We start from the raw sequence: 19,661 nt of genomic DNA on the forward strand, positions 1-19,661 counted from the left end.
TCCCGTTGGCATCGTAACCCGCTCTTCGCCGTGTTTCCGCCCAGGGTAATCGCATATGGAGGATACGGGGTCCGCACTCCGGATCGACTTGCCGGGACGACTCTCGTCGCGCGCTGTCTGGCTCGTGCTCGACTCTTTCCACTTCCGACTCTTTCTCTCCGCCGAGAGACTTATTCTCGCCGGCAGAGCAACGGCGGTTCTTCGCTCTATCTCGAAACTTGTCGCGGCGTTGTACAAATTTAATCCGGATTTCATTTTCGCCGTACTGTTACCGCGACAAAGTTACACGAGACAGTCGGAAAAGGAATTAAATGTATCGTTATGTTCGAGGATTTAATATACTGAGAGAGAGATAGGGGAGTCTCGGAGATATTAACGTTCGCGGAGTCGCGGCGTCTTGTGTGCCCGCGGCTGGATCGATAGCGCTTCCTCAGTGCGAAGTTCCGCGCGATTTCGCGGCAATTAGTTTCAGACCTTGATTACACCGGCGACCGGGGACGGTATAGACGCGACAGTCAATCCGCGATCGTTTTTCCGAAAATGGTGATCGCAGATCACCGACCTTGACTGCTGGCGATCGAAGTCATTAGAACGGCCGGCATTGCCGAGACGTTAATTAGGTTAATCGCGATTGTTCGTTAGCTCGGTCAATCACCGTAAGTTCCGCCGGCTGATATTAATTGGGCTAATTACTTGTGCGCGTCCACCGTGAATTAAGATGGATCGTTGCTCGGGCTTGCCTCGCCATCGGGCTCAGAGGCATATGACGACACCGTCGAATACATGAAAGCATTTTGTAAACAGCTGCACTTTCTGACTTCCTTCAAACAAGAAAACGCTGACATTGATGTATGGTTAGGCGCGACTGCAGAATTACGTTTGAAATTTGAGTCGCCTTGTGAAGCACGCTTTTGCTACAAGTTTGATTATTGCAACATTCGCCATTCATGAATTTTCAATCGGCGAGTAATATAAATAGTTACAATGTAGGGGGGAGGGGGGATTGCATGAAGGATCTTAGTACGTGCATTTGAAAGATATTAAGTCTGCCACAGCCTGGCTGATTTTGTTCTTCGAACAAAAATCCTTTTATGTGATAGGAGATTCTTAAAAAAAAAAAGGCACCAGGTTGTTCGCGAGATGTATAAGCCGGCAATATAAGTAACGACATATTTGGCGTCTGCCGGGGGTGGCGGAGTGACAGAGAGTGGCGTGCGCGGAGAAAATACTAGGAAAAAAGAGGGAAAACGAGAAGAAAAGAGAGAAGCACGCGCGCGGAGAAAATACTAGAAAAAAGGGGGAAAAACGAGAAGAAAAGAAAAAAGCACGCGCACGGAACAAAGTGAGCAGGAAGAGGACGTGGAAATGGACTAGAAAGGAATATTGGCACGAGAGTGCCATCGGGCGGACGATCAGTCCCACGCGAATCCTCACTTCCGCTCGTTTCCTGCAGCTTCTCATTTCCCTTGTGTAAATATTCACGTACTAGGTACGGCGTACTACGTAACGTGTAGATCTGTTCTCTTTTAATCTTCCTTCTTGCAAGTATCAGGCCGTACGGAGCAAGGGCCGATTATTAATTATCTCCCGTGATTATCGATCTCCTTTGGTAGGCTTTACTGAAATCGCGAAGATAAATTCGTTTCCAATCACGATCGTGAACGTTTCTAAAATCGGAAGTACGCGACTTTTCGCGACAGTTTCATGTCTCGCTCGCCCGCGAAATTCGAAATCTTCTAATGAGAGCGAAACTCACGAATCCCTTTCTCTCGTTACTCACCGTTAATCGATATTAATCGGAAGTCGGTGAAAGTGCAGCTTTTCTCTCACGCCCGCTTTTCGAAGAGTCGCGGGTCGAACGGTCCCAATGGGCGCTAAATTATTAGCGCGAATTTGATTGCGAATTGTGTCGTTGTGGGTGGCGATAGGTCACGGTGGTGTCCGCGAAGTTGACCGACGGTTCCACGTGGAAAATGGAATTTACAAGGACGCAACACAATGTGTGGTCAGCCGCGAGTATCATTGATCCGCTCGAAACAAGAAGCAGGGTAAGCTGCTTCCTTCGGACCGTCGAAAGTTGTGCCACCGAAATGTGGGTCGGCGACCTTTCTTTGCCGGTGTCTCCCTCTCTCTATCTCTCTCTTTCTCTCCCTCCTTCTCTCCATATATCTCCACCCTCGCATAGTTCCATTGACTGTGACCGCAACTTGGCGGTCAACCAAAACCGTTCTTTTTACGCGAAACGCCACTGGTCCGCATCTCGGTTACGCTCGAGAATATTTCTCTCCGTCTCTCCCTCTCTCTCTTTTTGTCTCACCCCCGTCCCTTCCTCTTCTCTCTTTCTCTTATTTTCTCTTTTCATCGCGGAAGCTCTTTTTGCAATGGAAATTGTCCTTCGTACGGTCGATTTACATTTGTTTTCCGGATGGAACGGACGGCACGGCGTGACGGTGGACGGATTTGCGGAGTGTTGCCGATCTGCGGTCGACTAGTTGTTTAAAACTGGCGTTCCATTTCGCAATAATACATTGCAATTTGATATATACACCGCTCTCTCGTTAACGGGGCTGGTTATGTGCTGTTTTGCACAGGTTACTAGAACTAATGCGCGTTGCACCGATATCAAAGCCAATATGGACATGTCGTTATTTCTATTCCGGCAATTTGTTGCGCGTGATTGTTATGCTTCACCGTGTACGCGATACGCTTAAATCCGAAGCGGAGTTTCATTTCTAGCCTTCCAGCGTGCAACTTTGATTGTAACATGTTACGCGTAATTTCACGTAATATCGGTACTTTTGGTCGCAACTTTTGGACAAGTGTTCGATTAAATAGTTCGCGAACAGTAATGATGGTATTATTTGCGGAAACGCGCGAAGAATCGTAATGATGATTATTATGTGATAACTAAACACAATGATGATTTTTTTTTTTTATAAAAAACCGTAAACTCGTACGTTAACCATAAACTCGCTCGTCAGAGACAAAGAGAGAGGAGCCGGGAGATAAATTTCTCCCTTCTTTCACGCACGCGCAATTTTGTGCTTCTCAACGCTCTTGATTTCACTTGTATGAAAATAATCGCGCGTAAATACAGACGGAAAACTGGCATTAGCGCGTGAACGGATTAAACTACGGCCGATTTCGCGCGTCAGGAAGCGAGGCATCGTTCGACGATTTCTTCGATTCTCGCGGTCGATCGGATAGCTTGCGCTCGAGGAAAACGAGAAGCGCCATATTCCAATAGCGTACGAAGCAAAACGATCCTCTCAGGTTTCGTTGGATTGTAAGGTCCCGTGGACGACGGTGAACGGGAGAAACTTGGAGAAAACTCGGGGAGGCGATCGTCGGCGACAGGTAATTGCGTTGCAAAAACGCGAGGGTTCGTTACTTGACTCGCGGGTGCCCCGAATTTCCGCTATTGCCCCCGCGTCTGTTCGTTTTCGGACCTCAAATGGACGGGCTGTTTTCTTTACACGGATGAAAATGTCCTCATTTCCCGTAGCTTGTGAAGGATAGCTTCCGCGCAAATTAAACGCGCGCGCGTCGGATTTAGGCGAACGCCGAGAAACGAATGGCGTTTCGAGCACGACGAGCATAAACCCTTCCGTCCGTTTCCACCGAGTGACTGCGCGGTAATCAGGATGGATCGCCGTCGCTGATTTATTCGCGAAATAAAGAATCGGCCAAGAGACTTTCGTCGGTTCATTTGACGGAACCATATCCGAACGTCCTGTTCGCGATACAATCGCCGGTTTCGAGAAGCGCGATTTATTCTCGCGTTGAAATTTCCCCGCCGCTTCGATTATACGTGAAATTGGCGCCAAACACTGCGTCTAATTGCACGAGTTCGGCAAACTCATTGTCAATGAACCGTCGAATGGTATTATATCGTACGAACTCAAGCGCACTATAATACGGCCGTTAACGTCGGCCGCCAAAATGACTGTTAACGTGAAATATGAATACTCGATTAACGGCGGGCGGGGGAGGGGGGATAATTGTCTCGGGATTTACTTGCAGACAAGGTCTAATGTGATTGGTAGTTCCGTAGCGGACGGTGAAGGCTTCTCGGGGGACAATCGAGTTTGCGCTTGGCTAGCAATTACGCGCTCTCCGCTCGTTACGCGGTTTGATAAACTTTCTCCCGCGGCAGCGAAAGACGCCCCGCGCGCTCGATCGGCGCCGTTTTCGCGGAAAGTTGCAGTAATTGTGCGGCAAAGTAAATTTCGCTTGCTCATTCATCGGCCGCGCCGACTAAACAATAACAAATATTTGCGCGACGCTGGAAGCGCATTTAATTTATCCGTTCGCTTTTAACTCCCAGGACAGCGTTAGTCGAGCGTCAGAGTTAACGGCTTTAAATTGCTCCGCTAACTTGGAATGCGCATCGCGCCGAGCCGCAGCTCCGGATGAAACCGCGCGCACACCATTGTAAAGGCGCGATATAACGCGCTGAAAACGAGCGCTGTTATTCTCAGCTCTGTTCTTTATCCCGCTCCGCACGTGCGATTCAATTAATTAATAAGAACAGTTATCTCGGCTTGGCGTATTACGTCGATCGCAGATCATAAGTAAGTGATTTTCCTCTCGTTCTCGAGTTCATTGAGCGCTCGGTCTTCGCTTCGTAAATTGTCGCATCTAATCCCACGGTAAGAACCTTTACGATAGGCTTTTTTTTACGAGTACTAAATTACTGCAACGACCGTAGCAAAATAAACGAATGAAAAGTCGTAAAGGAAGTGCAGGCACAGATAAGAGGAACGGACGGTATCCGTTGCTATCTAAATTAAGTAGAACCGAGTGCCCTCCGCATGCGCGGGCGAGAAAGAAAGAAAGAAAGAGAAAGAGGAGGAGAAAGAGATAGATGGAGAGAGAGAGAGAGAGAGAGAGAGTGAGTTTCCGCTTGTTTTCGAATAAATCACGCAATCTACCTAGAATTTTACGCGCGCGTACTTGGCAACGTGTTATTTAAACAACGCCACGAGTACAACGCCGGTTTCTTCGCTCGGCTTTACTTTTGCACGAGCAATTCTTCTCGCTGAACATTCCATCGCGCGCTGGATCCGGGGAGCTTTGCTCCTACTTTGTAAAAAAGGGATTCTACCGGCTGCTTGCGCCAAGATAAAGCCGGGTGTACGGAAATAAAACGTAAGTGTCTCGATCCAAGCAAATGTACGCGCGTAGCCCGCCACCGTAATTCAATTGGTACATTACAGGGCGTTACGCGTATGCAACGTTTGGCCATGATGCGGTGGTTGCAGTTATTGGTTTATGCACCTCTCGCACAGCATAATCGTATTTTACGGTAATGAATTTAAAATCCGTGTTGAGAGAGAGAGAGAGTACGTCGGCACGGCGCGCTTGATGCTCTGTCAAATATCGCTGGTGAATTTATTACGCGAAGACCCAACGTCCTGAAAATTAATGAGAAGTCGATAGAATTAAAACTAACAGGCAGACTCGACGGAAAACAATACAAACTTTCTACACCGCGTCATTACACACTGCATCACCTTGCTCTGTACATCTTTAAATATTTGTCGCGCTAAGTTTTCCTCGCTACGGTATCTCCTCTTAACGCGTTTTCTCCGTAAAACCTCCACGTTGCGTTTATTTGCTCTGCACAGCACATTTATTGCAGTATTTACCTAGTTTGAACGCTGTGATCTGTTTGGTAACGTGATTGCAAAGTTTATTCTCGAATTAACAAGGCATGTTTACGATAGCGCCGCAAGTGTTGATTTCACGTAATTTATTCGTGCAGCGATAAAAAATGGCATTCGGCAATGACCTTTGCGAGATAAGATAGTGGCTAATTTAATTCCCACAGTACGTCTAATGTCGTCGCCAATAAGCACTGGCTCGAAATGTCGTCTCTTGAAAATATGAAACCGGCCGAGCGAGTTTCGCCGCTGATACGTCACGTTCCACGTCCGTCAACGAAAGAGAGAGAAGAAGGAAAAAATAGTTCCGCGGTTAGCGAAGAAATAAGACGGAACGACACACAACGGGCTCCATTGATGGGCCTCCTCGCGACTGCTGCTTAATTGTGCCTCGAGTTTCGGGGAGATACCAGTTTGGGAACAGCTCGTGAAGACCACTCTCATTACGCCGTGCATTTATCTGCGACGCACAGTACAGCGAAACGAACGGGAGAGAGCGAGAGAGAAAAGGACCTATTTGTCCAAAGTCACTCCCCACATTTTCTCCCACCGTCCTCCCGTTCCTAAAGAGAGACTGCCGTTTCGTCATTCGAAATTTCCAGAATCTCGCGAGTCCGCGAAGTACCGATGATTTACTACATTGTGCGTGAAAGCGACGAAAATTAAATGCATTTCATATTTCGTGAGATCGTATGCCCGCTCTCCTATTTTCAACGAGAATCACGTAAAGTAATTGTTTGCCGACGAAAAGATCTCCGCTAACATAATCATAATGTTCAGGGGAGATTGAGATAGGTGTGCTTTGCAACCTGGTAAATCAGTCGCCATTATGTTGCGAAATTGCGCCGCTGTCGCGCCTAATTTTATCGCTCGCCGTTCATTGCTACATCGACGGGTGTAATTTTTTGCCGACACTGGGTGTAATCTCTGTTGCGGCCAAAGAATTCTGACATAATTAAAGAAAGTACATATATTCTCTCTCTCTTTTGCAATCTAATACGATCTTAAGATTTAATACAATTGTATATAAAGAGGACGTACACACATAATATAAATGTACACATCATTTTATCAAAACCAAACACACACACGCACACACGTACACATGCATGCATGCACATAAAAAACATTTCAACATATTACGCGTATTCATGCTTTCCACAAAACAGTAACTGATTTATATTCTATTATATGCCAATTCATCGTTAGTAACGATTAAAGTTATCGCGAGAAAATACGATTATGTATGATAGTTATGTCATTTACGTCACAGTGATCCGAAGGAGACATTGATACTCCGTAAAAAGAAAAAAAATATTCACAGCGAACACGAGAAAACGAATGTTGTCTCGTCGAGAATTAACTAAATGATTCGGCGGGGATAATTCATTTTATATGTCGCTCAATGATAGGCTCGATTTGTTCATCAGTTCTTTTTGAATCTGCTGTAATGATTTGCCCTTTGTCTCGGGTACGCACAGTAGCGTGTACGGGATCGCGGTAAACAGTATCGCCGCGTAAACGTAGAACGTGTATTTCTCGGTGATCAGGTTGATGAGAGGTTGATAAGTCGACGTGGATATGAAAGAGAAGATAGCAGCGGCGATGCTGGTGAAACATGAGGCCACGCACTTGACGTGCGGTGGAAAAATCTCACCAAGCATCGTGTTGGGTATCGAGAGCACACCCACGAAGACAGACATTTGGAATAACATCGTAGCGAAGATCGGCAAACCCTGCAAAATCACGGCATCGTAGCCCGCGTTGAGGAGCTGGAACTGTATGGCGAGACAGGCCACCGAAATGCTACAAGCTAGGCTGGAGGTTAACATCAAAATCCGCCGGCCGAACTTGTCGATAAGGAAAATAGAGAATATGGAGCTGATGATCCCGCAAGCCATGACGATGATCACGACTATCGCTGGTCTAATGATGGTCACTTGCGCGTTTCTCAGAATGATTTCCATGTAGAAGACTATGTTGTTCAAGCCACACATCATGCTGTACATGAAGAGGACCATTATGAGTATTAACGCCTTCCTGATGTGCCTATGCTTGAATTCCTCCAGAACGTTCACGAAAGATAGATTGTTATTGGCCTCGATGAATTTCTTCAAGGTGTGCAGCTCCTTGTCTACGTCGCAGCCGCGATTGTACCAGAGCAGCGACATTCGCGCTTTGTCCTCTTGCTTGATCTTGACGAAGTAGTGTGGTGATTCCGGCAACCAGAAGAAAATGATCATCACTATGACGCAAAGCAGGAGGCACAATATTGCGGAAAATTTCATCGTTAAGTACGCGCCCATAATGGAAATCATCGTGTTGCCTATCGTTAATCCGCTCGTAGCTGTAAGAAAGAAGCGTTCCTTGTTAATTTGCACACATAGTTATCTATTAATAACTCTAATAACTCCGATATATTAGCATTCATACACGCACACGCACGCAGTTCCCGAGATTTCTCAATATTCGCAGGAGCTTTTGGACGAATAATATATTCGATGCGCTTTGGATTAAATTAAGGTTTAAATTCGCTCGGAAGCTTTCAATTGCGTGATATGCCTCGTCTTATTACTATTGAAAAATAGAGCAATATAACAGTACGTTCAAAAATAGGTTATCTCGTTACTTTGCTATCTCATAGACGCAATCGTTTTTAACGGCTCTTATTAATCATTTGCACACACTAATTCGCGTCATGATTGTATCTGAAAAACACTTTTGCTCGAAAATATTTACACTTACGAAAGTTCTACGGTTGTTTCTAACGTCTCGAAATTCTTCGGTTCTCTCGTGTTTTTCGCGATTCCTTGAAATTGCGTTGCATAAATATTGACGAGGATTTACTCACGCGCGCATTAGCATACCTAGAACAATCAGAGCTCCGCGAATGGCAGGATCTGCGATCTCTCCTAGGTAGAGCGAGAAACTGCTGTACGTCATCCCCAGGCTAATGCCGGCTAAAGATCTGGCAGCGTACAGCCATTCTACCCGGTCAGCTACGATCGTGAAGATCCAGCATAATGCCATCGGAAAACTAGTGACGAGGACTGTTGTCTTGCTGCCAAAGTAGTTGACGGCGACGGAACCGAAAATCGCACCGACCAGTCGGCCCAAATTTAACAGGGAAACTACCCAAGATGCTTCGTTCATTGTTATTGAAATGTGAGATTCGGGAGAAATCAGATAGGCGATGTACGGCGAGCTCCAAGTGACCGATAATCCGATTTGTAGCAATAAAAAAGCCACTGGAATCAAGCCAGTTGCTCATTAGCCGCCGAGTTCAATCGGCAATTCATTGTATTCACGATTACTTTTCCGCAGAGTTTCTTTTTTAGTTTCGATGGTTCTTTCTCTCTTCGACTAGACGTAGAAATTCGCGCAGGTAGAAATCTTCACATGAATATCGGTGAATTATAGAAAAACCTCACGTAAGGCATATTTAATTAATATATTCGAAAGTAATAGACTCTCTCGTTTGAATGCACGAATATATCTTACCTCCAATACCAGCGACCCACTGAGGCCACATAGTGTTCTTGGTTACCACTTTTTCTGTCCTATGATCCATGCTGACCCCGCTGAATGCTCTTTACGCTGAGCCTTCTGAATGTCGAGAGAGCACAGAATCGCTACTGTATAATTATCAAGGTTCCAAAGGCACTACGTTTTGTTTTGCAGATAATGCAAACATTTCGTGACGGACATGACTTATTGTGTTTATATTACTGTGTTTGAAGAAAACATGAAATATCAACCTTTCATCGTTTCTTCTTTTTTTTCGTTAATTATTTATCTACGAACTGCATGCGTTTATTAGTTTAAAAGTCGCGGCCCCCGATTGTGCATTTTTCAAGTTTAGTACACTCTGAAAGATATTGCAGGCGATTAAGCTAGGAATAAATCATCTTGACAATTAAGATCTATAAGAGGAAGAGAAAAAATATGCCGGGAACGCGAGGTTGCTGAGAATTGAACTCGAGAACCTTCATTTGCCAGGCGATTGCTCTACCAATTAAGTTACTCTCGCTCCGATAAATTTTCTTTCTTTCTTTTATAGATCTTAATTATCAAGATGATCCGTTCCTCGCTTGATCGCCTACTAACTCGACTAGCCTGACTATATTCGTCCCCGAATATCCTTAACGTATATCCTATATTTTTACCGGCATATTATTCCCCACGTGGAGCCATAATTCAAGACTTACCTCTCGATAATATACTAATTTATATACTGGTCATTCCAATACATGAACCACGGACGCATGCAGTTACGAACAATACTAACTTCAAATTCCCGCGAATTTGAGAACCGAATTGACTAGTGCGAATCTTCCCGCAGAACTGCTAACACGATTCTACTTCGTATAAATTTTAAGCGAAGGAAGACATTCGTTAAACAACCATATTTCAGAATTCTCAGTATCAGCATCTCAGATATCATTATCATTACTAGAATCCGTGAGAGTTGTTTGTTCCAATTATCGCTGTTTATCGCTATTGTTTATTTTCGCTTATACGTCACTTTGTTATACGTGACTTGTGCTTTGCTTATTGTTCTTACTGTATTATATTTCGTTTCGTTCTTATTTATCTTTCACCGAAATTTTAGAAAAAAATCATTAATCTCATATAATTCTAGATTCTGGAATCTAATTTTATATAGACTGTACTTTATTAAACGGTGTTAAGGCTTGACTACTATTCGGGCGGCTATATTGTTTTATGACGTCAGAAGCAAGAAATGGCATACAAAAAGTTTCTTGCAACATGTAGCTTTATTTTTTTATTTTCCCTGAGAAACACTCGAACGATCACGATAGTTCAAATGGCTGAAAAATGACCAATTATTTCAAGAATTATTTTGCCATTCTACGAGACATATTGGTCAGATATCTCAGTTTTCTGCACATTTTACAGGTTTCAAGATTATAAAATCATTGTATTTTTCAGGTAAAATTAGAAATCAAAGATACGTGTTGCAAGAAACTTACTGCATGTAATTTCTCGCCTATGACGTCACAAAACCGGTATGGCTAGCGGAGAGAGCCAAGCTTTAATAGGATAATTATGTTATTTGTCGGAGCTGACGATCATTCTATGAGAAGTTACATTAGTTTACGCAATCCTTACGCAATCTGTTGCATCATGTTTGCTCACGATGTCGTTAGAAATTCACCAACTTAATAATAAATTTCATAATGACATCTAAAACGCATATTTTGAATACTAACCGTAAACATATCAAAATAGCTTTTGCAATTATTGTAAAATAAATTCATTTCAGTTTCATCACCAGTTTACCGAGCTGTTTTTGTTCGCCTAATTTTAACTGAATGATTTGTGCCATTGGTATTTAATTTGAACTACATAATTTTACACAAATCAGTTCTCGTTATAATTATATAAGTTATTTTTTTATAAAAAAAAATCCCTCGAATATTTATAGCTAGATATTTGTTTAACGGAATTTTTCTTTCTACGTGGCCTTAATGGTATAAAGTATTTCATAACATATGACTCGACGTAAAAATATCAGACCTGCTAAATTTTCCTTTTCTACTTTTTTGGTTGATTATTTTTATGAAAAATTTGGTTATCATTTTGCTCACATAGTTTTGTTTTTAATATTCAATATTGTGTATCTTCAACCAAATATCAACAAAATGTATGAAAATTTCTTTAAGATATTTGTTCTATTTTGGGTGGTATAATAAAATGGGGAATAGATGATTTATAAAAAAAGCAGATTCATAAAAGAAGTAAAAAGTCACTTTGTGAAACCGGTGAAATACTTGTTTTATGTAATGATTTACTGCCGCACACCCGGAATATCTTTTGTCAATGAACTTATTAGTATCATCTGTTTCTGTAGCAGTTCTATTTCTTTGCACTTTAGATTCGCATTGTTATTCTCAGTCGATTTAATATTCGCTCACTGAGCTATCTGATAATTGCATGTAATCGTTTCCCTTTTACGAACTTTTATTTTCTGCCAGCTTTTATTTTTATTTCTACAACACATCCTTTGTTTCTACAATACATTCTAGCGATATCTACAGTATTAATAATAACATATAATATATCCGCATGTCCTTCACGTTCGTCCGTTCGTAGTTACATTGCTAATTACTAATTTTCTCATATATTGTCAGGATATTCAATTTGCTACATTATTTTAAGCTTTGTCATCGTTCCTTTTTTGCGTCTTCCCGCTGTTTCCTATAGCCATCATGTCTTGAATTTCCTATTAACATTACCAATAATTAACGTTCAACCTTTATATGCCAGAACCAGGATAATGATTTGGTTCGCGTAAATGTACATAATCTCCATCACAGCTAATCAATTTTCGTCAATGTACTGAGCTAAAATTACGTTCACTCGAACAACAAAGGATTGTAATCATAACCGTGTAATCGAATAACACATTGAACATCATCGATATATTTACCTGCAATGTTTTTCCTTTCGTCTCCGGCACTTTCACCATTGAATATATTAGGCAGCCCACCATGAGTACAGCATATGCACAGAAAAGGTATTGCTCGCTCATGATGTCTACTAGTGGCTGATAAGTCTTAGCGGCGATGAACGCGAATATCGCCGACGTGACACTAGCGACAAATCCGGCTAAGCTCTTCAGATCAGATTGAAACAGTTCGCTCAGCATCGTAGTGGGTACCGGCACGACCCCCATAAATAGCAGTGTGAATACCAGAAACGCCAAAATGACTAACCACTCGAGATTCCTAGGATCATAGTCGTAGTCGAGCAGCCAAAAGTGCAGTGCGAGTAACAGTATGCCGATCGTTACGCTGATGGTTGAGATTGCCAACAGAATCCTACGACCGTAACGATCAATGGCGAACGCGCCGATCCAGCCACAAATTATAGCTGTGCCGCAATCAGATAAATCAAGACAGAACGCATTCGTTAACAACGGTCTTTTGCTGTTTTAAAATGGAGAAAAATGGAGCTTGAGATTAACGCGCATTGTGATCATCACGCAGCAGATCTGAATTCAATGTTGAAACATTTTATAACGGACTTATCCTCTGTCGATATAAAATAGTACGGAGTGAAAATGATAATATCGTACTAAATGATGTATCAAAAATGGATCATACCAGCTGCACTAATGATTATTACAACGGTCGAAGGTGCGATCGAGGTAACCATCGCTTCCCTGACGATGATCTCCATGTAAAATACAATGGAATTTAGTCCACTGAGCTGCATGAATATGAACAGTATTATTATCATCTGGAAAGAGCGGCGGTTCTTTGGCTCCTTTATTCGTTTCAGCCGTTCTCTTACGGTCACTGAAGACGACGACTTCACGTAGAGTTCCACGTTCTCCAGTTCGCTTCTTGTGTCGGTTTTACGATTATACCATTGAATGGCTTTCCTTGCTCTAGGATCATAATAGGAATATAATAGTATCGCTTCTTCAAGTGATATCAATTCACATATATGTTATTGTATCGCCGTATTTGTATTCGGAATATATGAGGTCGCGTTTATCACGATTATCTTCTGAATATTTCCATTGTTTGCGGCATGAAAGGTCCAAGGGGAAATTTGCTTCGACTTGGCGCATCACTTTTGCGAAACAATCATGCGAATGAAAGAAAATCATTATTCACCTTTCCATGTCACCGCGTCGTACGAAATAATGCGGCGACTGCGGCAGGAACGGGAAGGTACCTAAATAGCATATCGTCACTACTAAACTGATGATTCCGAAATACATCATTGACATTTTAGGACCCATGATATTGCCGAGGAGAGTGCCTAATGGTAACCCATTGATCACCAAACCCACTAAGGCCCCACGTATTGATGGCATCGAAATTTCGCCGATGTAGAGCGGGTAACAACTGAACAGCATTCCCATCGACATTCCTGATCAGTGTGACACAACAGGCAAGATTGAAGGCTCGAGATTAAGTCTAGAGAGATTGAATTTAACATATTGAATGTTACACATTGAATGTTACTCAAAGTATGTTACAGAACGGGATCTTGTATAATCATAAGAAAAATTAGGCTTAACGTCTAGATCTAGATATCAATATATTTCGTATTTCGTATTAATGAGAATTTGCAGAAATTTACATAATCCCGAAAAAGAAAAATGAGAAAATCAAGGAATATATCTAAGAGACCGGCGAGTCGACTTGTACCGCGTATCGTTAGCAATTAAAGCAGCTATAATTAATGCTATTACCGGAAAGTATCCTGAAGGTGTACAGTAGCACGGCAGAATCGGCGAAAATTATGCAAATCCACCCGCCGATCAATGGCACTCCTGTTAAGAGAAGAGACGTCTTGCTGTCGAGGTACGCCACGCAGAGGGAGCCGACGACGGCGCCGAGCAGACGTCCCAGTGGCAACAAGGAGGCTATCCAAGACGCTTCTTCTGATGTTATTAGAAACAGTGACTCCTCGTTTGTTAATAACGCCAGGTACGGCGAAGTCCAACCGATCGCGAGACCGATGGAAATTGGTAGCAGAATCGCTGTGACACAATATTTCAATAGGTAATGGCGAATCCGGTCCATTCTTGTCGCGTCAACATTTCAGAAAGATATACCGGGACACATCATCTTGAAGTAAAATGCAAATTTTCTCTCAAAATAAGTCGAAATACGAACGGACGTCGGACGTTTTCTTGAAAATACAGAGATAACAAGATAAAATGTGCATAGAATGAATACGTAAAACGACAGTGACAAATAAATATTTCAAAGGTCTGGTTCTAACCTATTAGAGTGGCGACCCATTGGGGCCATATTTGAAGTAGAGTCTTGAACATTTCCGGCGATGTTATCACGATTCTGCTTGCAAGTGTATCTAATTAGAGTACAAACGAGCGTGAAAACAGGCATTATGGCGTTTTTAATTTAATTTCGAATTTTCTAATTCTTTTATCTCTCGAGGTCATTATCTTCACTATACATGATAACGATACGAGTAAGCTAATTATACTGCATGTTCAAGCTATTATATCGGTCTGTGCATATGCAACATTCGCAGAACAGCGTAACACATGATATGTCTCTCGCAACAGTTACGCGCGCCAGAGCATGTCTACGATACGATGATGAAATTCAGCCTATTCCCAGTTCAACCGTCATTTTGTCGGACTATCCGATACTTGTTCATTTTATGCAGTCTACGCGTGGATATTCTTCATCTAGTTATCGCCAACGATAGGACGATTCGCCGACGAGTCGGTTTGCGACATCTGTACGTAATGCAAGCTTGACTCGTAAATGAATCGTCGTTGGTTTTTGCTGCGCTGCCGCGTGAGATGAACGCGTTAAAGAATCGCGGAGCAGATTCGGTATTTACTTGCATTAGGCAGTTAACAAGAACGAAAATCTCAGCGATGCGCGCGCGTGGAAGAAAGGCGTGTAGTGAATTTACACATTTTTTTTTCCGCGCGGAAGCCCACAGATGCATTCTCGACCCTCCACGACCGGCGACGCTGTTTCGCCTTTTTCATTCGCAGGGGAGTCTCGCGTTTAAAATTATATCGCTCGTTGCGTCGCGTAAAACCTTAACCCGACTCGCACATACATGTGCAAACACACGTATACTTTGCAAATCGATTTATTTTACCAGTCTTTTTTAACCGTAATATCTTTGTTACCAGCACTGCCGGCACAATTGCACGTCATCTGCACGTAAATAATCGATATTAATTTAATTTCTTGATACATGACATTCCATATAAATATATCACTGTCGCGTGCGTGCATGCATGCGTACGTGAGCGCGCATATAAGGGAAATTCGTTTTTTTTATTTTATTTTAAATCCATTTGTAATAAAGGCGTCGAAATTTCAGTTCCGATCAAATAGAAAGCTTTAAAACCGAAAGGCTCGACAATGACGTAATGTTGAACGGGGAGAAAGTGCGGAAAAAAATGCCGATATTTATACGAGCTTGCGAAAGCAATGGAGCTTTGTAACGATACATTGATGCTGTCAACAGCATTGTTTAGAAAGACAGACCGTAAGCATTAAGTATACACACGCAATACCAATATAATAGGAAAAACAGCTGTTCTGTTTGCGAATGAAGCGCATCGTTCGCAAATTGAGCGCGTAACGTTCGGGTTAGTCGTTGTGCCTCAAAAATCGCTGTGTATGCTGTTATTCGGTGGATACGACTCGTCCGGAGAGCTGTATAAAGCGTTATCTTCGCGTAAACCAATTTCGCCGGATCCGCCATCGAACAAATATCTCGGACAGCAGCGCGTCTTCATCGGGTTCTTCTCTTTGGCAACAGTATACGAGTGCATAGCGTAGTCAGCGGTGAACATCCTGCGTTTGCACAACGAAACGGAAACGATAAAGCTTCGACGTGAAATATCGCGCTTATCTTACTTACGATGACGTAAGAATTTATTGCATATTCACTTATGTAAACGTCGCCGCGTCGGAAGAAATATCGGCAAACTTCATCCGCACTTTTAACAACGCGCTTCTACGCCGGCTATTATGATTTAGATTTCTGCCGGATTCTGTTCCCTTCCCGCGTACACTGCGTCCGAAAAACCTTTTATATCGCCCCTGGAACATTCTCGATCACAAGCGCGCGCTCGACGCGAATACACGACGCGGTATCTCGGATTCGTCAAGGCAGGGAAAATCGCCGAACTCTGCGTAACGATCGGGACGATTAACGAGCGTAACGATTCGTTCGACGTCATACTTGTCCTCTCGTTAGTCCACGCGTATCGTTAAAGAGAGTTCCGCTTTTTAACGAATATTAAGCGAGTCTTCTGTCGCGATCGAGAACAACGGAAAAGATACGGACGGAGCATCAAGAATGTTTAGCCTCCGAAAGCGTCGGTTCAACTGATTGCGAGTTGAATCCACTTCTTTGCCCTCGTTTTCCCTTCCTCCTCCTCCTCCTCTGTCGATAAGAGGCCTCCGATACGTTCTCAGTGACGACGGAGAAATTATTGCACATCGTCGCGATTTGGATCTCAGGACGGGGGCGATCTTGCGTAAGTAAGCGCGCTGTTACGGCGGTCGGCTGAGCGCTGCTGAAACCCGGACTAACTTAAATAGGACGAAATAGGGTTACGTCACACGACGGGATCCTTTGTCCTATCCTTGTCGCACGGCAGGGTGGGCCGGGTAGGTGTCCTCCGCTGCTGCGTCCCCGGTCTTACGCTTGCTGGGATAATAGCTTTCGAAATGCAGTCTTAGAACTCTTCGGGTACTTCATCGTTCGTCGTCGCCGTGGCGCGGCGCGTCGCGTCACGTCGCGGCTCTTAGCCGGCGTGGAGAGACCAGAAGTGGATGAAGAGTGCGCTCCGCTGTAGTATACACGGCATTATCTATACGCGACGAGTTTATGGCCGCCGACGCTCCTACTTTCGCGTCTACCTCGTCTACCTTCGAGCCACGACCTCCGACTGCTCACCCCCTGTTCGTCTCTCCGTGCTGGTGGTGGAGGTGATAGCCGTTAACCGATCGCTCAGGGGCTCTCTCGCGGAACTCTCATTATGTATACTCCATTATGTATACTCCATTATGTAATTAACGAGTCAATTTTCTTTCACGTCGCATATCGTTATCACGTTCCCATGTTCTCGTCTGATCGACTCGCGAACTGCCCTCGCCCGTTCGCCGATAATCCGTCGCTCGTGCGTTCGTTCGAGATAAGATCCCCGGCTCGTGCAGTTAATGTCGTTAATTACCGCGTGTTTTTATCACTGGTTGTTATTGCGACTGTTATGCTCAGTGCGATATTAATCTCGGTTTCGTACGTGTAAGTGCGTTTGTTTAAATACACATGTTTGTCGCGTGGCCGAAAACTACAGGCTCCGGGCTGGATATTCGTATTTTTATTCGCACCAGTGCGTCACGAATCGATGCGTTGTCCGTCTCGTTCGTTTGAGTGCACTATCGATATCACCGGCAGAGCGGTGTACGCGGCTATGCCGTAATATTAAATACGAATCTCGCGCTCGGAACGATATCGAGTGTCCCGCGAGATCCAGTCAAGGCGAAGTAACAATTTTCCATCTCGATTACCCGCAATACTTCTTGCGGGACGGCGAAACACGCCTACGGAATTTCCTGTAAATACGAGCGAGTCAGGAATAACGGCTTCCTGGGCAGATGAGGACGAAACGCCGTTAAATGTGGCGCGAGAGAGAGAGAGAGAGAGAGAGAGTTGCACGAGACTTCTTGCATGGAGGAAACGTACAAAGTGGCGACTCGTGTTGCGCGCCAACGGACGGGCGCGCATATTTACTTTACAGTCGCCGAATATATTATCAAGTTTCAACGTTAATATATGTTTATTAATACTTCGTTGTTAAAAACTACGAACGACTGTACGCTGTTACCGACCACCTCGGTTTATTTCAACGATCGGAATGAATAAATTCATTTAATTGATACGCTGACCTCTCGGCGCCTTGGTGACCGTTGAAATTAACGAAGCAGCTGCTTGTGGATTTGACCGACGAGTGGGAGGCTTATTAACGACGAGTCGTTTTAAATCTGTACGTTAGAAAAATGTTCAAGGGATCGGAATGGACGATTGGAGTATGCGCACAGCGTTTTAGGTAGCCCCGAAAGGATAAAAACATCGATCAATGGAGTATTTTGGTGATTCGCGTAAACTCGGTATTTGTCACGCGCGCACGTACGCACGCACGCACGCGGCGGTAGCTCTACCCGAACGTGACGGGTTAATTGATTTACTCTGACGCTCGGGAAGATAAAAGAATCGCGATAGAATCCTCCACGAGTAGATCCCGACGATGATCCGCTACGCGTATTCGAGCGAAGGTGTATTTGATAATAAGCACACCTGACGAAATTCAATTATACGATTCCCGTGGGCGGGTAACCAAATTTGCACGTCATCAAGCCGCACGGCGAAACTAGTTCGAAGACCCCGGTATACGGGGTCTACCTATATCAAATATTGAAGTTCCCGGATTGCACCGGACTGCCCTCGGGGACGCCAAATAACCGTTACCGACCCCGAACGGACGGCTGCGATTCGTCTGAACGACGCGTAATTGCTCGTAATCCAGCGCGACGCGGCTGTGTTGCAGAAATCGGTAGCGCGTCGGAGAAAGCCACCTGACACGAGAATCCGCTAACATTATCGGCAAACATTGCTCAAAAACAGTTTGTGAATTTGGGTTGGGAATAATTCGAACGTCGAATATTTCGCTCGCTCTCTGTGCAACCGCGGCGGTACGCGCATGCGACGCGTAAATACGATTAAAGAGTAAAGCGTTAAATTACATTGGCAACATGATCGGGACATTGCATCGTCGGCGTATTTTATTCCTCTCTCGTCCCCTTCCCCACCCTTTGGAAAATTACATCGCGCTGAAATTCCTCTCGGTTTCGGAGAAATGGAATTTCTTGGCCGTTTGATCTCATTGTTATCCACGGCCGTTGACGCGTTAACCGTTGTGCGCACTTTGATTAACTTGTTCGCTGTGTTTACAAAATATAATCTTTAACGAATGCGCGCTCGCTTGATAAGTACGGCGATGTGTGCAGTTTCCGAAATACCGTTAATTGCGTTTTACATACAAGTGTGCGATGGAGTGTCGATACCGTAGTATTAGTCACACGGTGATATTCAACGCGAGTTAATTACAGTATTCATTGCAGCATCAACGGTATTTGCGAGTAATCGATAACGAAGCACGTTGCTGTTTATGAAATTTTGGCGATCCGTGTAACTGTGCGCTAATGATAAGGTGATGACATATCGGTTTTTTAATATTCATTACTAGCCTCTCTCTCTCTCTCTCTCTCTCTTTCGCCGATTGCCCTTCTCGTCCCCTCGTTTCCAATAGTCCATCTTGTCGATGGGCAACTTGTCGACGTCCCTTTGGTGTCGCCGGCGTCAAACGGTCACGATCAAACGGACCGCAGAAGGCGTGATTCCTCACACCTGATTTATGTTCACTTCTGTGACGCTAATGCAAGA

The 19,661-nt window shown here is 44.0% G+C and overlaps 2 protein-coding genes across 11 annotated transcripts in view; one reads left to right on the forward strand and one right to left on the reverse strand.

Moving 5' to 3' along the window:
- Nucleotides 1-19,661, forward strand: part of LOC106741986 (disks large 1 tumor suppressor protein) — a 541,974-nt gene that overhangs the window by 35,460 nt on the left and 486,853 nt on the right. The window lies entirely within an intron of this gene.
- Nucleotides 11,435-16,528, reverse strand: LOC106741989 (facilitated trehalose transporter Tret1-like). 7 transcript variants are annotated; one of them, XM_014614508.1, is made up of 8 exons: nucleotides 16,100-16,528; nucleotides 15,721-16,003; nucleotides 14,436-14,525; nucleotides 13,900-14,190; nucleotides 13,316-13,574; nucleotides 12,797-13,083; nucleotides 12,121-12,563; nucleotides 11,435-11,913 (listed from the first exon to the last, which is right to left on the reverse strand). In XM_014614508.1, the coding sequence occupies exons 2-8, from the start codon at nucleotides 15,764-15,766 to the stop codon at nucleotides 11,845-11,847; spliced, it is 1,485 nt and encodes a 494-aa protein (XP_014469994.1). In that variant the 5' UTR covers nucleotides 15,767-16,003; nucleotides 16,100-16,528; the 3' UTR covers nucleotides 11,435-11,844. The 7 variants fall into 7 exon arrangements, with proteins under 7 accessions (XP_014469994.1, XP_014469993.1, XP_014469998.1 ...); XM_014614507.1 differs by having other exon boundaries at nucleotides 16,071-16,528; XM_014614512.1 differs by having other exon boundaries at nucleotides 12,797-12,902; nucleotides 12,987-13,083; nucleotides 15,721-16,528.

Source organism: Dinoponera quadriceps, unplaced genomic scaffold, assembly GCF_001313825.1.
Source record: "Dinoponera quadriceps isolate SergipeBrazil2010 unplaced genomic scaffold, ASM131382v1 scaffold696, whole genome shotgun sequence".
Taxonomy (NCBI): Eukaryota; Metazoa; Arthropoda; class Insecta; order Hymenoptera; family Formicidae; genus Dinoponera; species Dinoponera quadriceps.

What these genes read in the sequence shown, in the direction of transcription:
- LOC106741989 (XM_014614508.1), bottom strand. Translation starts at nt 15,766, where the DNA reads ATGCGCTTCATTCGCAAACAGAACAGCTGTTTTTCCTATTATATTG. An exon ending in CACCTTCAGGATACTTTCCG is followed by an intron (nt 13,575 to 13,899) that starts GTAATAGCATTA and finishes CACACTGATCAG; the next exon opens with GAATGTCGATGGGAATGCTG. An exon ending in CGAAAGGAAAAACATTGCAG is followed by an intron (nt 11,914 to 12,120) that starts GTAAATATATCG and finishes TAATGTTAATAG; the next exon opens with GAAATTCAAGACATGATGGC.